At 62.2% G+C, this 27794-nt stretch overlaps 1 protein-coding gene and 1 long non-coding RNA gene across 6 annotated transcripts; one reads left to right on the top strand and one right to left on the bottom strand.

The window, feature by feature from the left end:
* Positions 1 to 8169: 8169 nt before the first annotated feature.
* Positions 8170 to 16048, bottom strand: LOC123856841 (uncharacterized). Its single transcript, XR_010406745.1, has 4 exons — positions 15914 to 16048; positions 11263 to 11334; positions 10403 to 10584; positions 8170 to 9583 (listed from the first exon to the last, which is right to left on the bottom strand). It is a non-coding gene; the product is annotated as an uncharacterized LOC123856841 (long non-coding RNA).
* Positions 15883 to 27341, top strand: IGF2 (insulin like growth factor 2). 5 transcript variants are annotated; one of them, XM_054511785.2, is made up of 4 exons: positions 15883 to 16013; positions 21360 to 21523; positions 23411 to 23570; positions 23766 to 27341. In XM_054511785.2, the coding sequence occupies exons 2-4, from the start codon at positions 21360 to 21362 to the stop codon at positions 24003 to 24005; spliced, it is 564 nt and encodes a 187-aa protein (XP_054367760.1). In that variant the 5' UTR covers positions 15883 to 16013; the 3' UTR covers positions 24006 to 27341. The 5 variants fall into 5 exon arrangements, with proteins under 5 accessions (XP_054367760.1, XP_045748985.1, XP_054367758.1 ...); XM_045893029.3 differs by lacking the exon at positions 15883 to 16013 and adding an exon at positions 17550 to 18601 and having other exon boundaries at positions 21360 to 21522; positions 23419 to 23570; XM_054511783.2 differs by lacking the exon at positions 15883 to 16013 and adding an exon at positions 17550 to 18601.
* Positions 27342 to 27794: the final 453 nt, after the last annotated feature.

Genomic DNA, 27794 nt, shown 5'->3' with positions numbered 1-27794 from the left:
CAGTGTGGCTGCCTCCAGGCTGGCTCCCCAGATTGCACCTGCTCCTGGCACGGATAAACTGGCACTTCCGCCTGGCCCTTGGGGCAGTATTTGCCTTGTCCTGTCAGTAAATATTTACCGTCCTCACAGTTCTCCAGGCCCGAGCAGACCCTGAGGGGCAAGGGAGGCAGATGCAGGGATGCCAGGGTGCCCCCCCCCCGCCCTTGGAGGCTTGGTGCCTGGGGGGGCGGCCCAGGAGAGGGAGCTCCTGGAAGGGCCCCCTGGCAGAGCCCAGGCTAAGCCCCGGCCAGCGTCTGTGTCCCGCCGAGCTGTGAGGGGAGACACCTGTGTCCCCACCTTAGGGAGCCTGCCCTCGGGCCCAGGCATGATCAGGCCCCCAGCGCAGGTGGCTCCCCGAGCAGGCACCTGTCCACGCCAGGCAAGGGGGCCCGGGCGGCCATTCACAGATGTGACCAGCAGAGGGCACCAAAGCCCCATTTTTGCCACACGTCCCTCAGCGTTGTCCAGGCCGATGGTCTCCCCACGGGAGCCGTGGGGCCCTCACGGGAGCCGTGGGGGACGCTGGCTCAAGAGGCCTTCAGGCTTAGGAAGGAGAGACGGTGTGTGCGGGGTCTCAGGCCCCCAGCCAAGTGGGGACCAGGCTGGACAAAAGTACCAGGTCCCCAACATTCTGGGAAAGTCTCCAGGGAAAGCCTGAGCCCCGGCCCCCAGGACTGCGGGGGCCTGGGACCCGGGGTGGGACGATGGCTGAGCACGCTGAGGCCAGCGGAGGGGCCGGCGCCCGTGCCCTCTGCCGAAGGGTCTGCAGGGAGCTGACGGATTGGAGGCTGCGGGCTGGGGGCCGCTGGTCAGTCGGGCCAGCCGGCCCCTCGAGCCGGAAGGCTTCAGCGCGGCAGGGACCCTGGGACCCGGGAGGCCTCAGGCAGGGTCCAGCTGGGCCCCATGTCCCATGTCCACCCCCGTCCCCACCTGGTGCTGAGAGGAGAGAGGTCAGTTCCAGAAAGAACATTTTGGGGTCGGAGGTGGACAGGGGTCTGGGAAGTGCAGAGATAAACAGGGTGGTGGGGGCTGGCCCTCCTCCCGCCCTCCCTCCGGCATTATTGTTTCTGGCCTCCGCACAGGGACAGCGAGGCAGATTCCTTCGAAAGTGGACGCTGACGGGGATGCCTCCCCATCGTCCCCCGCAGCATGGTCAGGCAGCGCTGGCGCCAACCCCCCCGCCCCTCCGGTCCTGAGCCCCCAGGTCACCTGCCAGCCCCAGCCTGCAACTGGCTGGGGGGGACTGGTCCCGACGGGCTCTGAGGCTCCACCGAGGGGTCCCTGAGGCTGCCCCCAGAAGCGGGACTTGGGGCTGTACCGAAAGGTCACCCCGCCATTCCTACCCCCCAAGGCACTGGGCTGAGCCACAGCATCCTGGGGGGCCCTGCTGGGCCCACAGCTGGGTTGCAGCCAGAATCCATCAGGCGGGGGGTGGACGTGGGTGCTGCTTCCCCAGCTCCCCTCACTCTGAGAGGCTCTGGATGTCCAGACCCAAGAGGCTGACCCCTGGACCAAGGTGACAGGGTCATGGGGGGCCGAGCCCAAGCCCCCATCGCCACACTCAGGGCTCCCCATCCGTGAACCCATGAGGGTTGGGCCTGGCCAGGGAGGGAGGTGGGCCTCGAGGCCCCCAGCCCGGGGGGGCAGAAATCCCTGAGCTTCTGGGCTGGCCCCACCCCCTCCAGCCCCATGTGGACTCGGCTGGCTGCTGAGCCATCAGAACCTGGGGGGAAGGGGGCCCACATTCGCCGGCCTCACTCTGACCCTCTTCTCGGCCCATCTGTGTTTTTGGAAAACAGAGCCAGCGCCCCAGCAGCCCTGCCAGCTTGTGGCCATCCCTGCTGTGACTCCGAGCCCACTCCTTTGTTCTTCAAAGGCCATCCTCCCTTCAGAACTTGGCCCAGTTCCAGCCCAGCCTCCCGCGGGGCCACCTTGCCTGCCCTCCCAACGCCCAAGGCGCAGTTGCTGAGGGACCTTGGAAATTCTCTTCCCTCCCTAGACCTCAGGTTCTTACTCAGTGGGCAGCAAGAACAGGGCTGGGAGGAGGTGAATTTGGGAGGCCTGGGATGAAGCTGAGGCTCTGAGCCTGGGGCTCTGGCATCCCTGACCCTCCCTGACCCACTCTGACACCCCCTGGCCTTCCCTGACACTCCATGGCCCTCCCTGGCCCTCCTTGACTTCCTGACCCTCCCTGGCCTTCCCTGACCCTCCCTAACACCCCTGGCCTTCCCTGACATTCCATGACCCTCCCTGGCCCTCCCTGATACTCCCTGACCTTCCCTGACCTTCCCTGACCCTCCCTGACCCTCTATAACCCTCTCTGGCCCTTCTTGACCCTCCATGCCCCTCTGTGGTCTTCCCTGGCCCTCTTTAGCCCTCATGGTCCTCTGTAACCCTCCTGGCCCTCCCTGGCCCTCCCTGACCCTCTGTAGCACTTCCTGGCCCTCCCTGACCCTCCCTTATGCTCTATAACTCTCCCTGGCCCACTCTGATCCTCTGTAACCCATCCTAGCCCTCCCTGCCCCTCCCCAATCTTCTGTAACCCTCCCTGGCCCTTCGTGACCCTTCCTGACCCACCCTGGCCTTCCATGGCCCTCCGTGATCCTTTGTAATGCTCCCTGGTCCTCCCTAACCCTCCCTAGCTCTCCCTGGCCTTCCCTGGCCCTCCATGGCCTTCTGTAACCGTCCCTCACCCTCTATGACCCTGCCTTCATCCTCTGTAACCCATCCTCTGCTCTCCTTGACCCTCCCTAGTCCTCCCTGGCCCTCCCTGATCCTCTGTAACCCTCTGGCCCTCCTTGACCCTCCATGGTACTTTCGTGAGGTCTGTCATGCTCAACTCATCAAGGAGATCTTTAAGGGGCAGGGGTGGGGAAAGGGCAGAAAGGCCTTCTCCAGGCCTAGAGGATGGGTTGGTCCTTGGTTGCCCATGGGGGTGCATTCTGGACCCTGGCCCAGCTGTGGGGAAAGGAAGTGGCAGAGAGGCCAAGCTCTGGAGGAAGGAAGAGTTGGCTGAGAAACTCCTCGGCTCTAGTCACACAGTCAGAGCTCAGAACAGAGGGCAGGCTGGGAGGCTTCCTGGAGGAGGTGTCTTGTGCCCCTACGCAGGCATCTCAACCTTGAGGACAAGTCCATGTCAGGCTGTTGCTGTGGGTCAGGTACAGCTCATGCCACATTCCTTGGGGCCACAGTGGCAGCTGTATTCGCTCAGATGCCCCCCCCCCTCCTCGTGGCTGGGCACGGGCTAGTCCCAACCAAAAAGAAGGGACAGGCTGAGGTCTGGAGGGCATGATGGGCCGAATCCTGTGAGTGTCTCCCCTCCCCTCAAGCCTCAGCATATCAGGGCCAGCCGGAGTGTCCACCCAGGCTAGTGCCATGCTGCAGGGGGAGAGGTGGTTGGCTAGGCGGGCCAGGGTGTAAGTCCCTGCTCTGCTGCTCCTGGCTGTGTGGTCTTGGGAAGGTTACTGAACATCTCTGGGGCTCAGCTTCCTCATCTCTCAGAGGGAAACCAAAGGAGGCTGTCCTTGCCTTGGCTGCTGAGAGGGCCCAGCATGGCGCACTATGTGCGTGGGGGAGCCCCCCAGGACCTGTTCCAATCAGCAGGCCTGCCTCTCTACACCATCAGGTCCTTCCCTAGCAGGATGCCACTGTCATCCCAGGAAGCATCGTCCCCAGTGGGCCAGGCATGTAGGTGAGGAGTCGTGGGAGGCCAAGGCCGGGTTTAGGCTCAGCGATCTGTCCTGACTCCGCTGCTTGCTTCCCATGTCCAGCAAGCTGTCCCTCTCTGGGGCTTGGTGGCATTGGGACAGCCCTGTGGGTCTGGTAGTCCTCCCAAGATCATGCGCAAGAGGAAGTGGATGCGGTCCCCGCCATGTGGCCCATGGGTATGTTGGGGGGGGGGGCTTGCCAGGAGGACCAGCTCCCCAAGGGAGGAGCCTCAGGACTGGGGTCCTGGAGGGCCCCCACCGAAAGGAGGCCAGGAATGGGGCAGAGACCAGGACCAGCCAGGGCCTGCCACTGAGCCACCAGCCACCTAGGTTGCACCCCCATATGGCCCCAGGAAAGAATGTTCTAGTGCCAACAGTGAGGGGAGTCAGGGGCAGATACACATTCACATCAGGAGAGTATAATAGTGAGTGTTTATTAGCGTTTACTCTGTGCCAGACACTGATTCCAGGCCTCTGTGTCCCTGCACATGGAACTCATGAGATCAGGGGAGGTGGAGGCCCAGGGGGTGACCCGGCTTGCCCACCTCCACGGGCAGAGCCAGCACGTGAACCCTGTCAGCCTCCAGGCCTCCTCCTGCCCACTGCTCCCCTCCCCTCCATCATGCCCGGTGCCCCTAGGGCCCTCGTGATGTGGCCTGGGGGCCTTCAAGCCTGTATGCAGCCCCCAGCAATCTCCCCAGGCTGGTCAGACTACCTGCTGCACAGATGCGGGGAGCTGAAGGTATCCGATGGGACAAAACCTAGCTCGTTCAGGTTGGGGTTCTCTCCATTCCTGGGTTTGATAAAGCAACCCTGTTGTTACCCAGGCGGCACTATTACTGATTTAAGGGAAACTAGGCTTTCTGAGGCAGCGAATGCATTTCTACAAGTGGCCACAAGGTGGCAGGATCGGGCCAGATTTGGAAAACCCTGCTCGCAAGCGGGCTTGGGAGAACAAAATTCAGCCTACCCCTGCTCCTCCCAGGGTCTCTGCCTTGGGAAGGGGGTCCTAACATTAACATTCTTCCCAGAGCCTCCCAGTAATAGATCTGATTTTATTCTGATACAAATATAATACAGGCCCCACTAATTTTCAGAACACAACGATACTTCTGGAAGGTGTCCCAGGTTGCACCTGTGGTTTTGGGCATCTGCCTTGCCACATCCGCTAGTGTTGGGGAGTCCCCCAAGGGGGGAATTCCCCTAGGCCTCCCTCCACCACCTGTTCTGTAATGCCAGGATGGAAATGGATAAAAGTCTCCTATCTGAGCACAGAAAAGTGCAGAGCCCACCTGTACCCTGATGCTGTAGCGGGCCCCGCTCCGTAGAGACAAATGTCCTTTTGCCCCCTCAGCCCTCTCCCCAGAATGCCCCAAGTTGTACTAAGACCTGTGGGCTCATCTGCTGTAATTCTAGAAGTGGCCACCAGGTGTCAGCACGAGGCCGCTCAAGCAGCCAAGCAGAGGTAACTCCTCTGCACTTGGGATTTCTGGGGGTGCCCCAGAAGTCTCCTGAATAAATGAGGTTCTGGCTGGAACCGCAGGACGGGATGATCCTCTCCCAGGCCCAAAGGCAGTGGGGCAATGAGGTTTTTGTTATGAGGTGTCCCTGCAAGCTTGGGGGAGAGTTTTAAATTCCCAGCGAGATTTAGTTCAATGGAGCACTCCAAATTTGTCCCTTTTGTGTTCCTTCCCACTACCTGTATCCCTTATTGGCCATGTGCTCTCCCTCCACCATGGAAAAGAAATGGAATGCAGGGCTGTGCGTCCCAGGCCTCACACCCACCTCCCTGACCCATGCTGCTAGTTCTGCCTCAGTGGTGCCATGGCTTAGCTAGTCTTCCATGGGCCCTTCCCACCCTGACCTCTATCCTCTGCTCCCCTCCCCTTGCTTAAGCACTCTGGGTTCCAAGATGCTGGTGGATTAAAATTGCCCCGCATGATTCCCTTTTGGGCCAGGCCTGAGATAGGAATCCAGATTAGGGCAGAACTCAGATTCAAGACACTGTTTTGGGGCTGGGAGCTTCCACATTTCCAGGAAATGATCTATGGGTTTGAAAGGCTACTTCCTTTTCAGCCCCTTAGCTTCCTGCCTTCTCAGTTTGGTGGGCCTCCTGTGGCACGGGTAAAATGGGTAAAATGTTCAGTAACTTTCCCAGGGCCACACAGCTCCTTATGTCTGGCTTAGAGTCAGCCCTTACACTCTCCCTAGCTCCACCTGTGGCTTGGAAAATCCCAACTAAGTCTTCCCATAAGGACCTGGCAGTAGCTCCTTGCAACATCTGGATATCTTGCAGCAGACACAGGGGACAACACAGGATGCAAAGCCTTCAAGCCACAGAGCCCACAGCAGAGTCAGAGCCAACATGAGCAGGTGACTGCTGTACCCCAAGAACTGTGGGCCGCTTCACACTGACTCCCTTCTATGTGCCCCAGACCTGGCTCAGGATCCTTTAGCATCCCTGCATCCCTCCCCATGCAAGAGTCCAGCAAGGAGTCCCACCTGCCTTCTACCTGTAGGGTGGTGTGGCTCTGGAGCATCTGCATCCTTTGGGACACACCTGCCAGATCTGAGTTCCCCCTCAAGTCTCTCTTCCCCACCAAAAGTCCTGTCTTCCCCACTGGATGCCCCATCCCTCCAGCTAAGGAAAGGAGTTCAGGTGAGGGCTTGAGAGAGAAAGGAACAGTGAGTGTTAAACCCAGCATGTGCCAGTTAGCTGGGTAAGCTGGGGTGCAGGGTGCTGGGGGGTGTGGGACTGGTGGCCTTCTCGGAAGTGCACATGTCTTTGCCTTTCAGTGAGTCTTTGCTCTGCTGCCTGCTCTCCCTGCAAGGTTGGAAGAAGGGTTTAAATTCCCAGCAAGATTTAGTCCAATCAGGCAGCACATCTGCCTGCCCATTCCCCAGCTGCTGATGGCTCTGAGGCTGTGCCTTGATTGGAGTTTCAGCCAGGCTCAAAGGCTGTGAACCCAACATCCCACCCTCAGTGCCTATGAGCAGGACTGGTGCTCAGAGCTGCCACCTGCCACCACACTTGTGGTGCAGGGTCCCTATCAGAAGTGATTGGTGAAGGGAGGAAACTCCCAGATGAGGCCCCTACCCCTAAAAGAAGAAATGATGTGAAGGTGCTGCACTGCAGCTGCCTTGGAAGCACCTAAAAAGAGTTTTTTCTGATCACTCTCGAACCCGGCTTCTTTCTGCATATGGCCCGTCGCCATTTTACCCGTGCCACGCCCACTGGCATACCAGGGTGTCAAGTGACTGCCAACTGTCAATCTCAGGAGGCCCCACCCACTCTCCACCCCTCCACATAGTCCCACCTCCTGGGGGAGTGCTTCCGGTCTGTGCCCCCGCCCACACACGCCTCTCCGTGGGGTCAGGGGGTGGGCCAAATCTCCACCCCCTTGTGCACTGTGCCCTGGCGTGAGAAGGTGCCACAGCCAGCTGCCCAGTGGCCCCAGCACCACCGAGTTGGCGCAAAGCTACCCAATTTGGAGGGGCTCGAGGAAAGGCGTGGAGGGGACGAGGAGGTGAGGGGCAAAAATAATTTCAATTGGCATTTGAGCAGGTGCTGTGCTCAGTGGTGGAGAGCCTCTCCCGCTTCTAGGGGCTATTATAATGCACACTCTAAAAGTGCCCTTCATCGTCTCTCCAGCCTCAACCTCGTCCCCCTCCTCCTCCTCCACGTCAACCCGGCTGGAGGGTCTGGGCACCACAGCCAGAGCACCCCTTACTTTGGCGGCGACTGCTAATATTGGCCCGACCAGCGGATCATCGGCCGGGCAGCTTCAGCAGAGAGGCTTGGGCACCAGTGACTCCCCGGTCCTCTTTATCCACCGCCCGGGAACTTCGGGGACTACGCAGCGACTAGAATACAGGTGACTGGGCTTCCCTCCCTCTTGCTGCAGCCTCTGTGTGAGAAACACTGCATGCTGTGTTGAGGCATGGGTGGCTGGGGGCTTGGGGCAGCTAACAGGATCCCCATTTCTGCAGGAGGGACAGAACCTCTCATGTCAGAGAGAAGGCCCAGGCAAGCTATTCTAAGAATAGCTTCAACTTTGGAGGGGACAGGAAAGACAAGTGGGGAGGGGGCTCCTCTATAGGCTGCACAGAGGCTTTTGCAGGGGAAATAGGTTTTCCTTCACTTATCTGCCAGGCAAAGTGGGAGGGGCAGGGGTGGAGGGTAGGGCTGCTCTTCTCAGCAGGAGTGAACAGCTGTTTTTGCAAATGTAAAAGGCAGGGCTTTTCTGTGTGAGAAGTTTGCAGTTGCTGCACCTCCCCCCACCCCACCACCACCGCAGTCCCAACCAAAGACAAACAGGAGACTGTGCAGAGGGGCCAGGGGCCTGAGATTTTGGAGCAGTTTTTTTTATACCATTTTAAAAGTAAAGCTTCCCCCCCCTCCCCACTCCCTACACCTCCCAACCATAACCAAAGAATCCCACTAAGTAATTGGAAAGGAGATTGAGGAGGAGGACAATGAAGGGCCATACACCTTGGTACCCCCACAGCAGGACTGAAAGAGTAAAGCTCCTCTCTCCCTGAAGGCCTGCCGGGTTCTCCTGGTGCCTCTCCTGCCCACAGAACCGTGTGCTGGGGCAAGGGCAATTTCCCAGGGGTGTGCATAATTCTGCACATGAAGTTTCTCTCCCTTCCACCCGGGGGTCCCAGACTTCTCCATACAGCCAATGTGGTGTCTGTGGTGACAGGTTTCATTTCCCAAGGGAAGCCCAGTGTCCCATCCCAAGGCTGCCATCCAGCTGATTTCTTCATACGGAACTGTGTCCTTTGGTTTATACCTGGCCCCCTCCTTGCTTCCACCCAAGGTGGGAATGTTGGAGTGGGTGGGGGTGTCATATAGTGTGCTGTGATCCCCCAAGGCAAGCCTTTTGTGTGCAGCCCCCACCCCATGCCCAGGCAGAAGTCCACACCAGCCAGGAAGGGACAGCCCACCCAACAGAAGGGTCTCTTGCCTCTTCATGGGCAGGCACCTTTGCAGGCTTGGCTCCTGGGAAGCCCAGCTCTAGGTGAACTGTGGGCCACTTTCCTCTTCCCTTGTCCTTTGAAAAAGGGGGAGCTAGGCAGCCAGAGGGACAGGAAGGGGAGCTGCCACCCAAAACCCTGGCAAGGTGACCTGCAGGCCTTCCCACCGAACAGCCAGGGGACAGGGAGGAAGGGACGATGCTCTGGCTTGGGGGAGGTTTGTTTTAAAAGTGCTCATCTCAGGAACACCTTTGTATTTTCCCCAGGGGCCGAAGAGTCACTGCAGAGCTCCTTGAGGAGGAGGTGGATCCCAAGCCCCGAGGCCCTGCATCTCATCCAGCAGAGCCCCCTGCCCAGGCTGCCCCCCAGCCGGAGCCGCAGCCCCAGTCACTGCCCGACCCGCAGCCGGCCAGAGCCGCCAGAGAACCCAGCCCGGAGGTGAGCTGCTGTGGCCTGTGGCCCAGGCGGTCGCCGCGCGCTCAGAACTGAGGCCCGCAGCCAGCCCCAGCCCCACAGAGGTGAGTGTCTTCAGACCCCCAGGGCAGGGCTGAGGTGTCCGCTGGCTTCGTTCTCCAAGTGTCAGCTCCCGGCAGAGGCCTCCTTTCCTTAGGTTCACGGAGCAACCCCCCCACCAGGCCCAGGGAAGCTGGGGCGCATTCAGAGTCACACCGTGGGCATCTGTGATTCAGGGGGTCTGGTCTGCTCCGCTCCGGGTGTCGGTCCCTGGGTCGCTCAGGTGTGGGCACAGCCGCTCCTTGCAGTCTGGGCTCCTCTGGGGGTCCTTGGAGGGGAGCTCCTGGCCAAAGAAGGGCAAGGGAGGAGGAGGGAGCAGCCATGGGAGAAGGGGAGGACAAGGACTAGGTGGGGACAGAATTGGAGGAAAGAGAAAACAAGCGGGTGGGGGGGAGAATTCATCAATTGCGGGGGCAGCAGGAGCCCCCAGGCAAGCTGGCTTCTGCTGGGGCACCTGAGACCCAGGTCCTTCCCTGCCCTGGGCTGCTGGGCTGTGGGGCCTCACACCGGTGGCTTGACCTCTCTGTGTCCTCATTTGTCAAAGTGGGTGGCAGTCTCAGACTCCTGGCTGTTCAGTTGTGAGGAGAAAGGGAGGTCGTGCCCCATGGGCAGGCGGCAGAGGGACTCTTGAGTGCTTCGGCCATAGGAGCCCCGGTGTCGCGATTCCATTGTGTTCGGCCAGAGGGGCTTCCTGTGTGTGTGAGTGAGGGGTGGGGGGTGGGGGGACTAGAAAGGCCCTCAGGCCAGAGTGCCTGGGACACTTCTGGAGCAAGCTCAGTGGTGGTGGCCACGCCGGTTCACGGACAAGGTACTGGGGTTGGGGGCACAGGCTGAGCTGCCCTGGAGGGGTGCTCTGCTCCAGGGTCCTGGGGAGCTTTGGAAGTGGGGGCGGGGTGGGTCTGTGTCCTTGCGCTGGACCCCAGAAGTGACTGAGGCCACCCTTCAGAGCGGGGGGGGGGGGGCGGGAACCCAGCAGGTGACCCCCTTCTAGGTTGGTTGGCCCATCTGAGAGACAGGCCATGAATGTTCTTTTTAAGGTGTCTTTATTTCTGACCCTACAGAAAACAGTACAATAGTGGCCTTGCCTGGGTCCTTCCCCAGCACGCCTACTCAGCCCCCCCCCCCCCCCCGCGTCCTCCACCCAGCCCCTAACCCCTACCTACTTTTGGCTTTGGTTTATGGAACAGTGGTTTGTGGCGCCTTTGTGCCTTGGGTGGCTTGAGCTGTCGTCGGGTCCTGGTGGTTCCGGCTGGGTCCTTGGTCCCTCGCTTCTAGCCAGGGCTGACGCTGAGCCGGGGTCCCTCCTGGAGCCCAGTGCAAGGTCTGAGCCTCAGCGGCCGGTGCCCTGCGGTGGGTGAGGGAGGGGTGCTCAGGGACCCTCGGAGAACAGAGCAGAGTTTGCAGAATGCTGGGCTTGGTCCCAGGGAGCGGGAGCAGCCAGCTCAGAGCCAGAGCTGTGGGAGGACACCGGGAAGGAGAAAGGCTGCCTGCTGGGAGCAGGGGAGTGAGGGAGCCGGGAGGCGGCTCGAGAGCAGCCGCAGGCCTGGGGCGTAGGGGCCAGGCTCTTAGGGTGAGTCCAAATTTGGGGGGGATGATTATTCTCTGTGGAGCATGGGTTTGCGGTCTGCAGGGAGGCTCGTGCTGCCGCCGGGGCTGGAGCAGGGCAGGAGCAGGGCAGGGGGGAGGGTGGCTGGCGCTAGGGCTGAAGTTCTGCCAGCCGGGCTCTGGGCAGGAGAGACCCCAGTCCCGAAATATGCTCGGGCTACTGCAGTTCCCTTCCTACCGTGGAGGGCCGGAAGTCGGGGAGAGCCTGACGCTGTCCTGGCTGGGGGCAGCCAGTGCCTTTTTGAGCCCTAGGGTGACCCGGATCTGCCCCTTCCCAGCCTGCCCCTTTAGCCACACTTTTGACTAAATAAGGCGAGGGTTCAGCGGGCAGCCCCGCGGGGTAGAGAGCGCATGTGCACCCCCCCTCCTTGCCCCCGTGGCTCAGCCTGGCACCCCAAAGTGGCCTCAGCCTTCCTACCTCCAAGGTCCAGGCAGAGGCCAGAGGGGCACGTCTCCAAGCACCGGGCAGAGGCTTCTCCAGGGCAGGCTCCTGTGTGGGCAGAAAGCAGGGGAGGGACCCACTGAGAGGCTGCTGGTGTGGTTGCCCCCCCACCACCCCCAACCAGGGGGAAAGCCCACGCTTTGGAAAGGGGCTCTCACCTCAGCACCCCATCCCACTCCCAGCCTGGGAAGCAGGCCTGGAGGAAAGGTGGGGGGCCCAGAGCAGAGCCACAGGGAGCCCTGTGTTTGTCCATAAGCAGAGGCCCTCCGGAGGGTTTGGAATCTGCTCTGGGCTCCCAGGGACCCAGTTCCCTACCCCCAAATTCACAGGTCTCCACGCATTGGGGAGCGACTTCAAGGCACCCAAGGCTTCTCTGCTGGAGGCCCTCTCCTCACCCTCCCTCTGTCCCCAGGCACACCCCACGCCCGCACAGGCCTGAGAGCCAGGGGCGCGGGAAGCTACAAAGCTGGTGGAGGGGGGAGGGGGCGGTGATGGGGGGGCAGGCCAGATGTTCTTGGAATGGGACACGGGGTGATTGATGCGGACTGGAATTTGAAGGGGGAACATTCCCCACGTGCCTGGGGCTCTGGGTGGAAAATGGGCTGTTTTTCATGGTGGTGTGGGGGGGGAGTCTCCCTGTCTTGCCAAAATAACGTGAAGAGTCCCGCACCTGTCCAATGGCATTAACCCCTGCCTTCCCAGAGTGTCAGGCTTTGAGCCGCCCCCTTCTAACTGGGGTCCTTCTCTGGGGTGACAGTGGGGACAAGCGGTGCCCGCTGGAGGGGCCCCAGGATCCCCACCATTTCTCTGTCCCCGGCAATGCCTCCTTCCTGGGAGCTCCGTACCCCTCAGATGCCCCCCGGGGTCGCTGCCCCCCACCTCAACAGTGCTCAGTCCGAGGTGGTGACCGTGTTCGTGGCAGCAGCGCCTTGCGCCTGCGCTGCTTCAACCCTGGCTTGTGAGCGACTGGGCTTTCCCAGCCGGGCTAGCGAGGCTCTGCGTGAAAATTCCCTTTGCGAAAACGAAAGGAGACCCCTGGCGCCCCGGCCACCGTGCAGGGCTGCCCCCATTCCTTCTCCCCGATGTCTCTCCTCTTCTTCCCCATTCCCGCCCCTCCTTCGTGTCACCCAAGCAAAACTGGCTTCGCCCCTGTGTGGGGACTGGTTGAGGCCCGAAGGGCGCTCGCGGAGCGCCTCGGCGCGCGGGGGTGGCCGTCTGGGGTGCTCCCGGGCCCCCAAGCCGAGCCGGGGACGAGCCTGCCCGCGGCGGCCGCCCGGCCGCGGCTTCGCCTAGGCTCGCAGCGCGGGAGCGCGTGGGGCGCGGCGGCGGCGGGGAGCGCGGGGCCGTCCTCGGAGGCGGCCGAGCGGGGAGCCGGGAGCCCCGCGAGCGCCGGGGCGCCGCGCCCAAGTCGCTCCCTCGCGGCTCCCGGGTTCCTCCCTTCCTCCCGACGCCTGCTCGGCGGGGCTGCCGCCGCACGCGCGCTCACGGCGGCCAGAAGGCCAAAGAAAGAGCGGCGATACTCCTTCCGGGGCGCGCGCCCCGGGGAGCCCCGCGCTACCTGCCCGCGCCGCCCGCGCCCGCGGCCCCCGGGGAGGGCGCCACTGCTCCGCGCGCGAGCCCCCAGACGCGGGGGAGCGGCGGCGGCGCGGCGCCTCCCGGCCCCGGGAGCCCCGCCACTCCCGTGCGGCCCTCCACCTCCGGGGTCCCAGCCCACCGAGCGACCTCCCTGCTCCCACCGAACGCGGACGTAATTTTTCCTGGGATCCTCCAGATGTAAGGCTCGCTCCCAGGTCCTCCCAACACATCCAGCATTTCCCCAGGCCACAAGAATTTTCTTGGACATCAATTTCCGGGGACCCCGAGAAAAGCAAGCCCTTCGCTGGCTTCCCCAGATTCACCTAGTGTCCTGGAACCCCAGACTCATTGGGCAGGCCCTTAACAGCCTTATATACCGTGCTCCATACCCCAGCGGTTTACACATCGCCGACCCGGGATCCCCTACAATTTCAACGTTAACCCCGGGTCCTGTGGTCGTCACGCTGACCAATTTGCCTGGCTCCCCAGAAGGCGGACGGTGTTTTTCTGGCACTTAGGTGCCGTCTCTCCGAAACAAGTGGAGCTTTTTCCCTGTGCCTCCATAATTTTGGACCTTAACTGCAGGGTCTCCCAAGCTAGTATACTTGTCCCAGTTCTGGCTCCCCCACACTGAAGCCCTGTTCCCCGGGCTCCCCACAGTTTAGGACGCTGTCTGCGGGGTTCCACAAATTTATCGGCATCAGCCCGGGTTCCCTAAATTTTACACAAAGATTCCCAGGTCCCCCTAATGCACGAAGCAATTTTCCCAGAACCCTCAGAGTTTGAACGTGGCTTCCTATTCCTTTCCTAAAATTGAGGCATTGCACCCAGTGCACACCAGGCCCTTTTCTCAATCCTAAATAGTCTGCACTCTGGTTTCCTGACTTCCACAAAGTTGGGAGGATGATTTCTGACCCCCAGATCTCATTGAGCAATATTTTTTTTTTGTTGGGGGGGGGATGAAAATTCGGTGAGTTCATTTACAGGACTCTCCAAGCTTCCTGGCCACTAATCAGGTCCCTTATGGATTAGACACTGTCACCCAACCCCGGAAAGCACACTGAGCAATTACTGGAGATGTGCTTCCTTGTGGCCCTGTGGGTTGGGCAGATTCCCCTGGGTCACACCACGCAGGAAACAAACCCTTTGCACAAAGCCTACATCTCCTTGTACCAGGTTCTGTTGGGTGTCCCCAGTAACCAAATATTGGGAACATGTTCTCTTCACCATAACATTTTGAGTATTAAAACATTCCCTGTGTCCCACTGGCTTACTGACAAAAATCCGGATTTTCTGAAATTCAGGCAGTGATCTCAAACCCCAGGATGACACTGGACCCTTTTCCTGATCCCTTATATTTGAACATGCTGGGCTCTCTCAAATATCATGCATTGCCCTCCAGGCCCGAAAACACAGTCAGTGCTACACTTGGATCACAGAAAGACACTGATTTCTTGGATTCCAGAGCATTCTGCATACCCACAAAGTCACCCAAAATGTAAGCAACATTTCCTGGGTCTCTCACACACTGCAAGCTCCCTGTAGATCACCAATTTTGGACACTGATTCTCCAGGCCTCAAAACCTACGGACTCTTAATCCTTTTTCCCTAAAACTTATTGACCCCCAGTTTTCCTGAGGACACTGAGCAACTTCCCTGGATCTCCAGATTCAAAAATTAGTTTGTGGGGGCCTCCAAATTGAGACATGTCTCCCAGTCCTCCAAAATAAATTGGGACTCCCCCTCCAACAAAACAACTGAGCTTTTTTTGAACATTGATTTTTGAGTCTCCTGATTTTATGACCCTTGCTCCCCAACTCCCCCTAAATTCAGGCAACTTTCCATGCCCCCCCCCAAATGAAAATGTCCAGGGATCAAAAAATATCCTAGAAACCCTAGGTCTTATGGGCCTGTGTCCTACAGGCTTCCAGGCTATTACCACTGGTCCCTGAGATTTAGACATCTGCCTCCATTGGACAATTCCCATGGATCCCCAAAACTTGGGACATGTTTTGCTAGGGTTCCCCAAATGCAGACAGTGACCAAGCAAACAGGATATTTTTTCGTGCTCACCAAAAATAAACTAATTGAAACCAATTAAAAATTAAAATATAAGCGGACATGGATTTTTCTGCATTTCCCAAATATACTGATCACACCCCAGGTTCCCCCAAGTTTATACCGTGTTTCTTGAGTCTCTAAAGGACACTGTGAATTGGCCCCAGACCATGACAATTAAGGAGGTTACTTCCTTGGCGGCACTGGCTTCCAGGCCACTAATTTTGCATTTCTAAATTGTGGAAGTAAATCTCTACTTCCCTCCACCACACTGAAATTTCCCCTAGATCCCCAAAATGGGTTCAGTGTTTCTCTCCTCCCAATTTCAGATAATGTGCCTCTGAGGTTCCCCCCACCCCCCACGTTTCATGCTGAGAATTTTCTCAGAGTCACCCAAAACCTATCTCCCACAAATTGGCCTGGGGTTCCCCTAAGCTTGTTGACCAAGATGCTGAGTCCCCCCTATTTCAGAATCGAATTTCTTGTTCCCTCCCCCCCACCCTTTGTACTGAGCAATGTCCCCTGATCCTTCAAACTTGGACCCTGGATCCTGAGTCTCAAATGTTGTCACTGATTACAGTTCCCCACACCAACGGGGCCTCCCTCGGGTCTCCTGCGACGGGACACTACTGCTCTGAGCCACAAACCAGACAGAGCTCTGACTTGCGTTCCCGACATTTGGGCATTGTTCCCGGCCCGCCGGCAGCCCTCTGCACTTTTTCCAACCCCGAGCGGTGGGTACTGGTTTCAGCCTCTCTTCGTCTCCTACGAAGGCCCCCGAACTCCTCGGATTTGGGAAATTTCTCTCTCTATTCCCCAACACACTTGGCCCTGCAGCGTGTCCGCCAGGACGTGGGCAGTGCTGCTCCCGCGTCCAGGAAAACGACTGGGCATTGCCCCCAGTTTCCCCCAAATTTGGGCATTGTCCCCGGGTCTTCCAACGGACTGGGCGTTGCCCCCGGACACTGGGGACTGCCCCCGGGGTCTCGCTCACCTTCAGCAGCGTCCACCGCCGCCGCAGAGAGCTCGCTCGCTGCCTCGGCTCCTCGCGCGCCCGCGGACGCAGCTTTCAGCCTCCAGCCTCCAGCTTTGCGGTGAGCTCCCCGCCGCCTCCGCGGCCCCGGCCGGCTTCCCCGCCCGCCCCGCCACCGTCCCGCCGGGGCCGGGGCTCGCCTCGGGCGGCCGCCGGGGACACGAGAACGGGGCGCAGGAGCCTTTTGAGGGCTTGCGGCTCGGCGGCCGCGCTCGCTGGGACCTGGCGCCCCGAAACCTGCGCCGCTTTCGTTTGCTCTTTGCAAAGATCACAATCGTGGGGAAGGTGCCTCGGTGGCCCCAGAGCGGGGAGGGCCGGGCGCTGGGTCGGAGGGACGCCGAGGAGAGGCGCACCCCGTTCGGGCGGTGCGGCGCCTCCAAGTCCGCGGGGCAGGGCAGTCGGGGAGGCGCGCGCTGAGCGCGGGCGAAGTGATTGATGGCGGAGCGAGGGGGCGAGCCGGCGCGGGCTTCCGCCGGCGGCGTCCCCTTCCCCTCGGAGAGGCGCGGGTGGCCGGGGCGCCGAGGGGCGGGCGGGGCGCCGGGGCTTGTGCGTGGTTTTGACTTGGTAAAAATCACGACTTCTTTACGTCGTCCAAACTCTCCAAGAGATGGTTTCCCCAGACCCCCAAATTATCGTGGTGGCCCCCGGGGCTGAACCCGACTCTACGCGAGTCCAACGCACTGAGGACAGGGGAATCATTATCCGGATATTTTGGGCGGGCCCCAAAGGCGAGCTGCTTAGACGAACCCCCGTGAGTTCGGTCATGCAGGTAGGATTTGAGCGCTGTTTCCCTCCCTGCTTTTCCCTCCCCGGCTAGGCGCAGCCGCGGCAGGCCCCACGTCTGGCTTCCATGTGGGCCTGGCGGGGCCGGCCCTCCCCAGGAACCGCACCTGGCGGCCGCCGCAGCTACACCCCGGCTCCCGTGTGGCACCGGGGGGCGCTCAGGCTCCGGCTGCCGCGACTTCAGGCGCCGCGCCTGCTCGGGCAGGTGGCGGCTGCGCGCCCTGCCCGCGCCCGGAGGTTCCTCCGTCCCCTACAGCTCCCCGCGGGACTCGGGGACCCCAGACTCGGCGCCGAACCACCTGCGCCCTCACTCTTGGTCCGGCGCCCCCGCCGCGTAGCCCCGCGCCGGCGCTAGGGCCTGGGACACCGCCCACCTTTCTCGCTTCGCGCCCCCCGCGCGCGCGAGCCTAGAAACCCCTGGTTCCCCGGAACCCGAAAGGGGGAGCCCCCCAACACTTTAGAACGGAGACTCGGGGTTTCTTTCGCATTCTTCCGCTCCCCGCCCCCAACTCAATCTCTCCGCGAGCACCCCCCAGCCCCCCCCACCGTCGCCCCGGACCCGGGGCCCCCCAGCCCCTCGCCCTCCCTTGCTCGAGCTGCAGGGGCGGTCCGGAGGGCGGGGCCAGCGCCCCGAGGGCGCCCATTGGCGCGGGCGCGGGGCCAGCGGGGCCCGAGCGGGCGCCGCGCCGCGGGGTGGCGCGGCTATAAGAGTCGGGCGTTGGCGCCCGCAGTTCGCCTGCTCTCCGGCGGAGCTGCGTGAGGCCAGGCCGGCCCCCGGCCCCCCCCTTCCGGCCGCCCCCGCCTCCTGGCCCACGCCCGCCCGCGCTCGGCCCGCCAGCGCCTCCATCCGGCCGGCGGTCCCGCGTCGTCGCCGCCCGCTGCCACGCTGCTGACTCCCGCCTTGGGCGCCGTCGGCGGGGCCGCGCTCCGCCGGGCCTGCGGATCCCCGCCGCCTCCTCTTCCATCTACCTCAACGCCCTCCCCGCTTCGCCCGAGGAGGCGGTCCCCCCCGCAGGCAGTCCGGCTCGCAGGCCGCCGGCGTTGTCATCCCCCGCGCTGCCCCCAGCCCTCCCCGGCGCGCGGCCCGCCGCTTCCCTCCTCGCCGCGTCCCGAGCGGCTCGGCGCCGCCACCGCCAGCCCCCCCCCCCAGGGCCCGGGCTCGCGACGGCCGAGGGCTCCGTCGGCCCAATCCGAGCTGGGCGCCCGTGGCCCGGGCGATCCTCCGCTCCGCCCCCCTCAGCACCGTCCCCGGCCCTCGACGTTGCGCCCTGCCCTCGCTTCTCTGTGCTCCCCCGTCCCCTCTCTAGCCTCTGGCCCCGGCGCCCGCGCTCCGCTCTCCCGCAGCCTGCCCTTCGCTCCCTCCCGCCCCCCCCAGCTCCTCGCCTCCGACTCCCTCCCCCTCCACGCCCGCCCTCTCGCCTCGCCGTCCCGAAGTGGATTAATTATACGCTTTCTGTTTCTCTCTGCGCTGTTCTCCCCCGCTGCGAGCCTGCCCGCCTCTCGCTGTCCTCTCTCCCTCTCTCCCTCTCTTTGGCCCCCCCCTTCACGTTCTCTCTGTGTCTCTCACTATCTCTGCCCCCTCTATCCTTGATACAACAGCTGACCTCATTTCCCGATACCCTTTCCCCCCCTAAAAGTACAACATCTGGCCCGCCCCAGCCCGCAGACAGCCCGCCCTCCCCAAACAATCAGACGAGTCCCCCCCCAAAAATAAGCCATCCCCCCGTTCTGCCCCGTCGCACATTCGGCCCCCGCGACTCGGCCAGAGCGGCGCTGGCAGAGGAGTGTCCGGCAGGAGGGCCAACGCCCGCTGTTCGGTTTGCGATACGCAGCAGGGAGGTGGGCGGCAGCTGCGCCGGCTTCCAGGTAAGCGGCGTGCGGGCCGGCGGGGCGGGGAGAGGGACCCGGGCAGGCCCGGGGTGGGGGTCTGGGGGTCCGGCTCCCTGTGGCGAAGCCCGCGCCCTCCCCTGCGCCGCCCAAGTGGGGGTGGGCGGGTAGGGGCTTCGGGAAGTGCCGGGGAGGTGTGAGCTGTCTGCAAAGGCGACTTCCTGGTCGGTTTGTGGGTGCAGGGGGCTGTTGCTGAGAGTCTGCGATCCGTGCCGTGTGTGGGGGAGGGCGCTGTCCCCCAGGGTGTTGGGTAATGAGGAGGGGCGCACGGCTCAGAAACCCACCCTGGTATGTTGACTCCGTGCCAGCAAGACTGAAGGAGGAAAACGGGGTGGGCGGGGCCAGGATGGAAGAGGGGGCGAGCTGGCAAAAGGCTCAGACGAGGCGCCACATTTGCAGTTGGCCCCCCCACACACACGCCCCCCCTTTCCCTGTCCCCAACATTTCCACCCAGGAATCTGGGGAGAGGGGCTGGTTGGAAGCTCAGATGAGCAGGAGCGTACAGCCCATAGAGGGTAACTGCCCCTGCCCAGTGGGCAGATGGAACTTTCCATACAAGGAGGTGTAAAGCAGCCCCCCCTTCTTCCCCTCCCCCCCACTTTGCCTTGTGCCTAGATGGGCTGGGGGTGCAGGATGAGCCCCCACCCCCACCCCGCGGTACTTCGCGGAGGGATGGTCCAGGGCTAACTGTTGGGGGTGCAGGAGAGAAGGGACTGGCTGGGAGGACGGAGGGGGCGGGAGCAAAGGGGGCGGGGGGAGTGGTCAGCAGGGAGAGGGGTGGGGGGTAGGGTGGAGCCCGGGCTGGGAGGAGCCGGCTCAGACATAAAAGCTGGAGCACTGACCAGCCAGCAAACTGGACATTAGCTTCTCCTGTGAGGCAGCCTTCCAGCCTCCTCCTCCTCCTCCTTCTCTTCCTCCTTCTCCACCAGTCCCAGCAAGCCTCCTGTCCAGCTGCAGGTAACCAGGGCTGTTGAGCGAGGACCCCTCTGCCCTCTCGCTCCGGCCTGCTCGCCTGCTGATGGCCTCGGGCCTCACCCCCTCCACCTCTCCTCTCTGCCTCTATCCTCCTCACCCCTACCCTCCCTCTCTCCTCCCTCCTCCGGGGCTTGCTTACCTGGCCCACACCTCTGCCTGCCTCGTGCCTCTCCTCATCGGGCCTCTGCTCTCTGCGGGTGCTCTGGACCGGACCCCGCACTGGAGTGGCCGGGCTTGCAGAAGGACGCAGCTGCCGCTCGGCCGGCGCCCAGTCGCTAGCTGGCCAAATTGTTCTTAGAATTTGGAAGGGGGCAGCAGCGGGGGCAGCCTGGGAGCCTGGCTGGGGCCGGGGCTAGGGCAGGAGGAGGTGACCAGGGTGGCACTTGAGATCCTTCTGTGGATCTGGCCACTGCTCTTCATCCAATTTCAGCGGAGGCTGCGCTCCCTTCTTATTCCCCCTTCTCTCCTCCACGATTTCTGGCATCAGAAAATTCCCTGGGCCTCCCATGCAGCAGCCGGGCTCCAGGCTGGGAAGGGGCATGCTGCCTGGACCCCCCCATGCCCACCTGGTGTGGAGCCTGGGAGGGGCACCTCTGGGCAGGCTGCCTGGCCCCTGGCTTGGGTAGCATCAGGGTGCCAGGGGCTCAGAGGCCCTGGGCCGTGACTGTCGCCCCAGAAGGGGTTTGTACCTGGGCCAGCGGAGGGCAGGCTGGGGCTGCCTGCCTGGATGTGGGGGGGGGGGGGGGTGGCGAATCCACTTTCTGAAGGGAGCAGGGGCAGCTTGCTGTATCCACAAGAGAGCCTGAGGCCCCTCCTGAGCCCCCCGGCCCTGGAGGGACCTTGTTAACCCTTGCCCGGGGCCTGCAGCTGCACACCCTGTGCAGGGGGTGTGTCCTTCCAGGTTGGGCTCCAAGGACCTGGTGTCCAGCCTCCAGGTGGCCTGACCTGTTCTCTCCAGCTCCCAGGGTGGGCTTTGGTACCCCCGTGGGGGAGAGGGTCTGGTGATCCCAGAGAGACCTCGAGGCCCTGGGTGCTGTGATGCCAGGCGTGCAGAGGAGGCTTCTAGTCTTTGTGTTTTGGGGTGCCCAGGGCACTCTGGAGTGGAGGACTGAGCGATTCAGGAGAACAAGGCCCCTGGGAGTGTGGTTGGCACCATGCGGTAACCACCGGATCCTTGACCTGAGCTTTGCGCAGCCACAGACTGGGAGGGTGGGGGAGGGGGCAGGGGTGGGACTGGCCCAGCAGGACCCTCTGCTGCTTGCAGGGGGGCGGGAGGGTGGTCCTCTGGGATGCACATGCTCTGTGGTGGGGTGGGGCTGTCTGCCATCTTGGCTGATGCTGGGAGGTCTGAGGAGTGGCCACTGCCCTTTGCTGGCCCCGCCCCCATGACTTCATAGGACAGAGGCCAGGTTCAGTGTCCAGCACTGGCCCCCGCAGCTCCGGGTGTGGCCGAGCCCCTGCAGTGGTGACGATGGGGAGGATCACCCCCATGTGGAATTGCCGACCAGCACTTGGTACGGATCAGAGACGTGCTTCACACAGGTCCACTCAGCCTCGGGGCCACCGCGCACCCCGCCTTGGGCAGTGAGAGCACGTGTGATTTCTGTAATTAAAGTGGTCACATTTAGGAGAACACCATGCTCTAAACCGAACTTGGAATTAGGAGATGGCTAGGAGGGTGTCTCCGTCGGAGTCGGGGCGGCCTCTGGCCCTGGATGTGGCCTGGGAGGGCAGGCTCATGGCCTCATCTCTCCGCCCCCAGATGCCGATGGGGGTCCCGATGGGGAAGCCGATGCTGGTGCTGCTGACCTTCTTGGCCTTGGCCTCGTGCTGCTTTGCTGCTTACCGCCCCAGTGAGACCCTGTGCGGCGGGGAGCTGGTGGACACCCTCCAGTTTGTCTGTGGGGACCGCGGCTTCTACTTCAGTAAGTAGCTCAACGTGCGGTGGGGCAAGGGGGAGGGCGTACACAGCAGGTGCTCAATAAATGCTGGAGTCCTCCGCGCCATTTCCCAGATGCCCAGGGATACCCTCCGGGATGCCTGGTGTGGGGGGCCAGGTGGAGGGAAGCCACTGCAAGGTGGCGACCCCAAGCTCTCTTGTTCTGAGACTTCATGAGCACAACTGTGTCCACATTTATTGGGCACCTGCTGTGTGCCCGGGTGGTGCTCACACCCCTGATTTTCCTGCAGCATGACTCAAAGTAGAACACTCTCCTCCCAGGAAGGGTGGGATCTGCGTGGGGGCCGGAGCATGGCAGGCGTGTGGGTGGGGGTGCAGGGTGGGCTGGACAGGGTGGGGGGGTAGGCCCTAGCAGGGAGGGGGACTTACCCTCCCTGCCTCCCTGGGACCTGCTTGCGGGCAGGGCTGTGAGCACTGAAGTTCCCCCCACATTTTCATGGTGCCTGACATTTTGACAGTGGGATTATCTGATTTAAAGTTAGATAAAATGGGTCGGAGACCAGTAAGAACAGAAGCGTCTGCCCGCACACCCACATGGGGGTGGGGGAAGAGAGGAGTGCCTGCCTACACAACAGCACTGGGGGAGGGGACGTGCACCCCAGGGGCGAGCCACAATGTGGGGTGCCCACCTGCCCGCCCAAGGGCTCTTGGGTTGTTCCTCCTGCTTCTCTCTTGATTTTCAACCCCCGGCGGACTTTCCCTGAGACCTCTGCTTCTCCTTGCCTCGTCCCTCTGTGGGACCCCCGAGTTGGAGGTGACCTCTTCCTCAGGGGTGTGGGCCCTTGCCCTCATCTCCCAGAAAGCTGGGCCTCAGTTTCCTCATCTATAAGATGGGCGGGGGAGTGTTTATCTGGATAACAGGAGGAACGGGGGCGGGGGGGCAGGCCCAGGCCGACCCTGAGGGTGGGGTGGGTGGGGGTGGGGACGTGACTGGGGTGAGTTGGCCACCGCCCTCATGGTCAGACCCAGCCCTCCTCCCGTGGCATCCCCCTCTGTAGCCTCAACTTACCCACAGACGCCAGCCTTGGATTCTCAAAGCTTCTCTCTGAAAAGCTCTCCTGCTTGTCCTTGCTTCTGAAACCCTACCCACCCTGGCCTCGCCTGTGCCCTCTCTCGCGCCTGCCTCGTTTGGGGGCAGGAAGTGTAGGGTCTGGTGCCCAGGGAGTGGGTCCCCTGCCGGGAGGGCCGGGCCCCCACCCGCGGGACCTCCTCCCCAGGGCGCCTGCCCTCGGCCCCCCAAGGTGAGGGCCGGGACTCTTCCTTGCAGCTGACCTTGGAGCCTGAGCAGCGGAGGGACGGGGAGGACGGGAGGAAAGGAGGACGTGGTTTCATGCAGGTCCTCACTCCTCCCCTCCCGTCTTCCTCTTCCTCTCCCAAGCCTGCAGCGTCTCGAGGGCTGCGGGCCGCCCAGGCTCCTGCTCTGTTCAGGGACGCCAGTTGCGTCCCAGCCTGGCCTTCTGGATGGGACCCTGTGCCCCCCAGCATGGGGGCTGGACCCCTCGTGGGCGGCCCCCTCCCCCGAGCCGGGCTCCCCGCCGGCACATTTTCCCTACCTCCCTGGGCAGCAGGACCAGGAGGCTGTGTCCACCTTCCACGCGAGCAGGGAGGCACCAAGAGGCCAGGGGCTGGTCCTGGATCACACACCCCCCCACTTCCACTCCTGTCCTTCCTGGGCACCCCGCCTGCCCACTCTCTCCCCCTTCCTCCACGAGGCTGGCTGCCCCTGAAGGCCCGCCCCCCCCGGTGGTCCTCCTCCTCTCCTCCCCGCCCCGCTCCGGCTGGCCACGGCCAGAGGCCAGCTCCAGGGGACCGTGCGGCCGGTGCTCAAGTGCAGCTCTCCTTCCCCCTGTGGGACTTCCAGGCAGGCCGGCAAGCCGCGCGAGTCGCCGCAGCAGCCGTGGCATTGTGGAGGAGTGCTGTTTCCGCAGCTGTGATCTGGCCCTTCTGGAGACCTACTGTGCCACCCCCGCCAAGTCCGAGAGGGACGTGTCGACCCCTCCGACCGTGCTTCCGGTAAGAGGGGACCCGGTCTCGGCGTGGGGGGTGTCGCCTCGGAGCCAGGGGACCAGGGCACGTGGCACGGCTGGGGTGCACTCACCTGGGTGCCGTGGGTGCGGACGTGGCCGGTCACCCACCGGAGGGTGAGCGTGGAGCCCCCGCAGGCCCCCGGCGAGCTGGGTGCCCCCTGACTGGCCCTTCCCCTCTCAGGACAACTTCCCCAGATACCCCGTGGGCAAGTTCTTCCAATATGACACCTGGAAGCAGTCCGCCCAACGACTGCGCAGGGGCCTGCCTGCCCTCCTGCGCGCCCGCCGGGGTCGCATGCTCGCCAAGGAGCTCGAGGCGTTCAGAGAGGCCAAGCGTCACCGTCCCCTGATCGCCCTGCCCACCCACGACCCCGCGGCCCACGGGGGCGCCTCTCCGGAGGCGTCCGGCAATCAGAAGTGAGCCAAAATGTCGCGTAATTCTGCAAGACGGCACCGTCCACCTAGTGCCCTCCTCTTGACCAGGGGCCGTTCCACCGGGCCCCGCCTCTGACATCTCTCGGGGTCACATGCCCTCTGCGGGCTCCCCCATCCCCAGCCCCCGCGCCCCAACCTCCCCATGTCAGGCTCTTCTCTCCTTGGCCCCCTCCATCGGGCTGAGGAGATCCTAGCAACATCTCTAAAAATGTACAAACTCGATTGGCTTTAAATATCCCCCCAAAATTACCCCCCAAATTATCCCCAAATTGCACAATCGAAAAACTAAAACTACGAACCCCTAAATCTCACACACACACCAGTCCCCTTAAAATGAATTGGCTTTTTAGAAACACCAGGAACGTTAATTAGCTAAAAACAAAAACAAAAAAACCTAAAATTATCAATTGGCTAAAAAAACCCACCCAAACTGAATTGGCTTAAAAACAATTGGCATCATGAAAGAATTAGGCCCCCCCCTTTCCTTCTCTTCCCCAGGGACCTCGAGTCAGATTGGCCGTGAGCTCGGGCGCCTGGCCTCCAGGAGAAAGGAAGGGACCCCAAATCTACAGGTAGGCACGTCATGGTCCACTGCCGGCTCTGGCCTCCTCAGGCAAAACTCTGGTCGCATTTGGGGAGAATTGGTCATCCTCAGAACAGCAAAGCCCCAGACTCGTTCCTCGCTCTGTTTCCCATCCTTGAAAGTCACCATGGAGCTAGATGGGGGTTCCCAGTGAGACCGAAGGAGGGGAGAACAGAACATGAACACCGAAATCTGTGAAAAGAAACTTTAATTGGCACAAACCCCCCTACACTCTAAAATCCATCCTCCCCAAACCCACATATCCCAAAATCTTACATCTCAGTTTCCACCCTTAAAAACACCCACACACCCACCTGCATCCCTGCAGACACGCCCTTACATGCATGCACACACACACACCCTTGTGCACATATGCACACGCACGCTCACACACACATGCACACACGCACACCCTTGTGCACATATGCACACGCACGCTCACACACATGCACACACACACCCTCAACACACACATGCGCACACACTCACACATGCACACACACGCACGCACACATGCACACGCACACCTTCACACACACACACCCTGCTGCACACACACACCCTCCCACGCACACCCTCCCACACACGCACACTGTCATGCACATGCACACCCTCACACCCATGCACGCACGCACGCACGCACACAGATGGGTGAACCCAGCATGGTGCGGCTCAGACAACATTCTATCTCAGACCCTTCTCTAAGAGGTTTTCATGCCCCGTGCTCCCCTCCTGACCCCTGGGATGCGCTCCTCGGGTGGGAGAGGGCGCTCCCCACGGCCCCCGTGGCGTGAGCCCGATGCCCCCAGGCCCCACCAGCATCTGGGCCCTGCACCATCATGTGGAGCGAGGACCGGGTTTGGCCAGACTGGAGGTGGCTGTAGCCGAGCAGAGACCCAGACGTGCCCTACCGCGGAGCCTGACCCCCTAGGTGTGCTCTTTGAGAAACATCTGGGACCCCCAGCACACCTAGGGACCATCCTTGCTGGCCTCCTAGGGGCCTCTCAGCAATGGGGGGCCCCCCAGGGGGCCAGCAACGATGGTGGGGAGTGTGGGAAGTCTGGCGGTTGGAGGGGCGGGTGGGGGGCAGTGGGGGCTGGGTGGGGGGATGCTCTGGAGTAGGAAGTGGTCCCGCGAGCTTTGGAGAAGAGTCAGGAGTCACAAGAGCAGAATTACAGATCCAATTAGGAGCCCAAATTTACGCCAATTGATCTATTCCCCCCTTTAATTGGTTTCTCCTGGGGCTTTTTTCCTTTTTTTTTTTGATCCCTCCTTAGCTTTTTACGCGCGCTCACATCAAATTAAACTTACCCCCGTCCCACGTAACAGGGGAGCAGTGACAAAGCAATGTACGGAACCACCACCACCACCACCGCGGCCATGCCGCACGTCCTGCTCTCCGCCATTTATCGCCCCGATTCGGTTTTTGTTTTTATCTGTCCCTGTCGCTTGGGTTGAGTCGAGAGTGGGGCCTCCGTGGGGTACTGGCCACTGCACCCCACGGAGAAGCCAGAGGGAAAGGAGTGGGCCGCTGCCCGGCCTGGCCTTCGGGGACAGTGGCTGGTCCCCGGAGGTCCTGAGGGGCGGAGGAGGGGGTGGGGAGGCATCTCCTCGGTGTCCGGAAGGTGCTCGGAGGCCATCAGGAAAGGGCCCCCGGCTGGCCCAGGCCGGCTGGGGGGGAAGGGGCTGCAGGTGTGTGAGTAGAGGGGCTCCATCGGGCTGGAGCAGGTGGCCGCCTTCCGTGCACTTGGGGAGCCCTCCCCTCACCCCTCGGTGACACCTTACCCGCCTTCTCAGCACCCTGTCTTGCCCCCAGGAGGCTCAGAGCTCCGCGGGGCGTCCTGGGGCCCAGGCAGGGTGAGGCCGGAGAGTAGGGGAGGTCAGGAGGGTGTAGGCCCCGCAGAGCAAGGAGAGCTGCAAGAGTGGTCCATCGGCTGGGGTTGCTCCGGCCCCGAGGCCCATGGGTCTGGCGGTACCGAACCAGCCACCATCTCGGCGCCTAGGGCTGTGGCAGGGATCCGGGCGGCTGGGAGGTTTACCTCACCCCCGCTTTTGCCCCCAGCGCAGCCCCCCTGCACGACAGCCCGACTAGCATTCTAGAGGCCCAAGGCTTCTGGGCCCCAGCAACGGGGCTGGCACGACCCTGGGGGCGGTATGTGTCAGCCCACCAGCAGCACAGAGGGTCCTTCGGCAGGCGTCCGGGGAATGGGCCATTTGGAACATTGGACAGAGCTGAAAAGAGCCAAATTGTTGTAATTGGGACCCAGACAGATTGGCCTGAGATCCAAAAAGACTCGGAGGCACCCCAAATTGCCTGCCCATCCTGCCAGACACCCATCCCACCCAGTGTTACATTCTGCCTCTCACGGGGTGGGTGCTCCAGGGCCGTCTGCCGACGCTCCTCTGTGTCCCCCAGCAAACAGCTCCCCCAGGGTCCCCAGCCATCCCGACCCGGGCCCCCGTCTGACCTCCCGAGCCCCGGCTGTGGCCGTCCATCTTTTCTCCCCCCTCAACTGTCTTCAGCGGGACCCCCTCTTGGGTCCCCCCTGTCATCGCCTGAAGACCCCCCACGTGCCGAGCACCCAACGTCACCTCACCCACTGTCGCAGTCCATCTGGCAGTGGCCGTGCGGGCCTCAACTCGACCCCTTTAACATGCTCATATTTCTGGCAAAATTCATTGCTTGGGTTTTGTCTTTAACATTTATCGCTCGCAATCCCAATAAAGCATTCAAATTTATCTTGTTCTGAGTCCTCTGCTCTTTCACGCGCCTACGGGGTCAAGGAGGGAGGGGGCGCCTGGGGGTGCGGGCACCCCTCTGCTGCCTCACAGCACGCATGGCCAGTGAGAACAGCCTGAAAGCCTGCACACTCTCAGCAGCGACCGTGGCCGGGGCTTGGGGCCAGGGGCTCTGGGACAATCTTAGCCACCAAATCCTCAAAGATGGGGTGTCCTGTGGCAGGAGGGGCCCCGGGGGGGCTGGTTTCCAGGAGCCACTGATGAGAAGTGAAGTGCCTTCACTGCCAATCCCAGGGACCTCTCCCAGCCTGGGGGAGGGTGCGGGGTGCCCACCAGGTTCTAAAATGTTCTGGAAACTAGCTGTTGCTAGAGACGGGGATTCATGTCGCCTGACGGCCCAGTGGCACACACAGACTTGCTCAGCCTCCCCCCAAGATGGAGGCTGCAGCAGAA

The sequence above is a fragment of the Mirounga angustirostris genome, unplaced genomic scaffold, assembly GCF_029215605.1.
Source record: "Mirounga angustirostris isolate CCGP_5_RB_7025 unplaced genomic scaffold, mMirAng1.0.hap1 SCAF_13, whole genome shotgun sequence".
Lineage (NCBI taxonomy): Eukaryota > Metazoa > Chordata > Mammalia > Carnivora > Phocidae > Mirounga > Mirounga angustirostris.
This window is presented reverse-complemented; position numbering and strand designations above follow the sequence as displayed.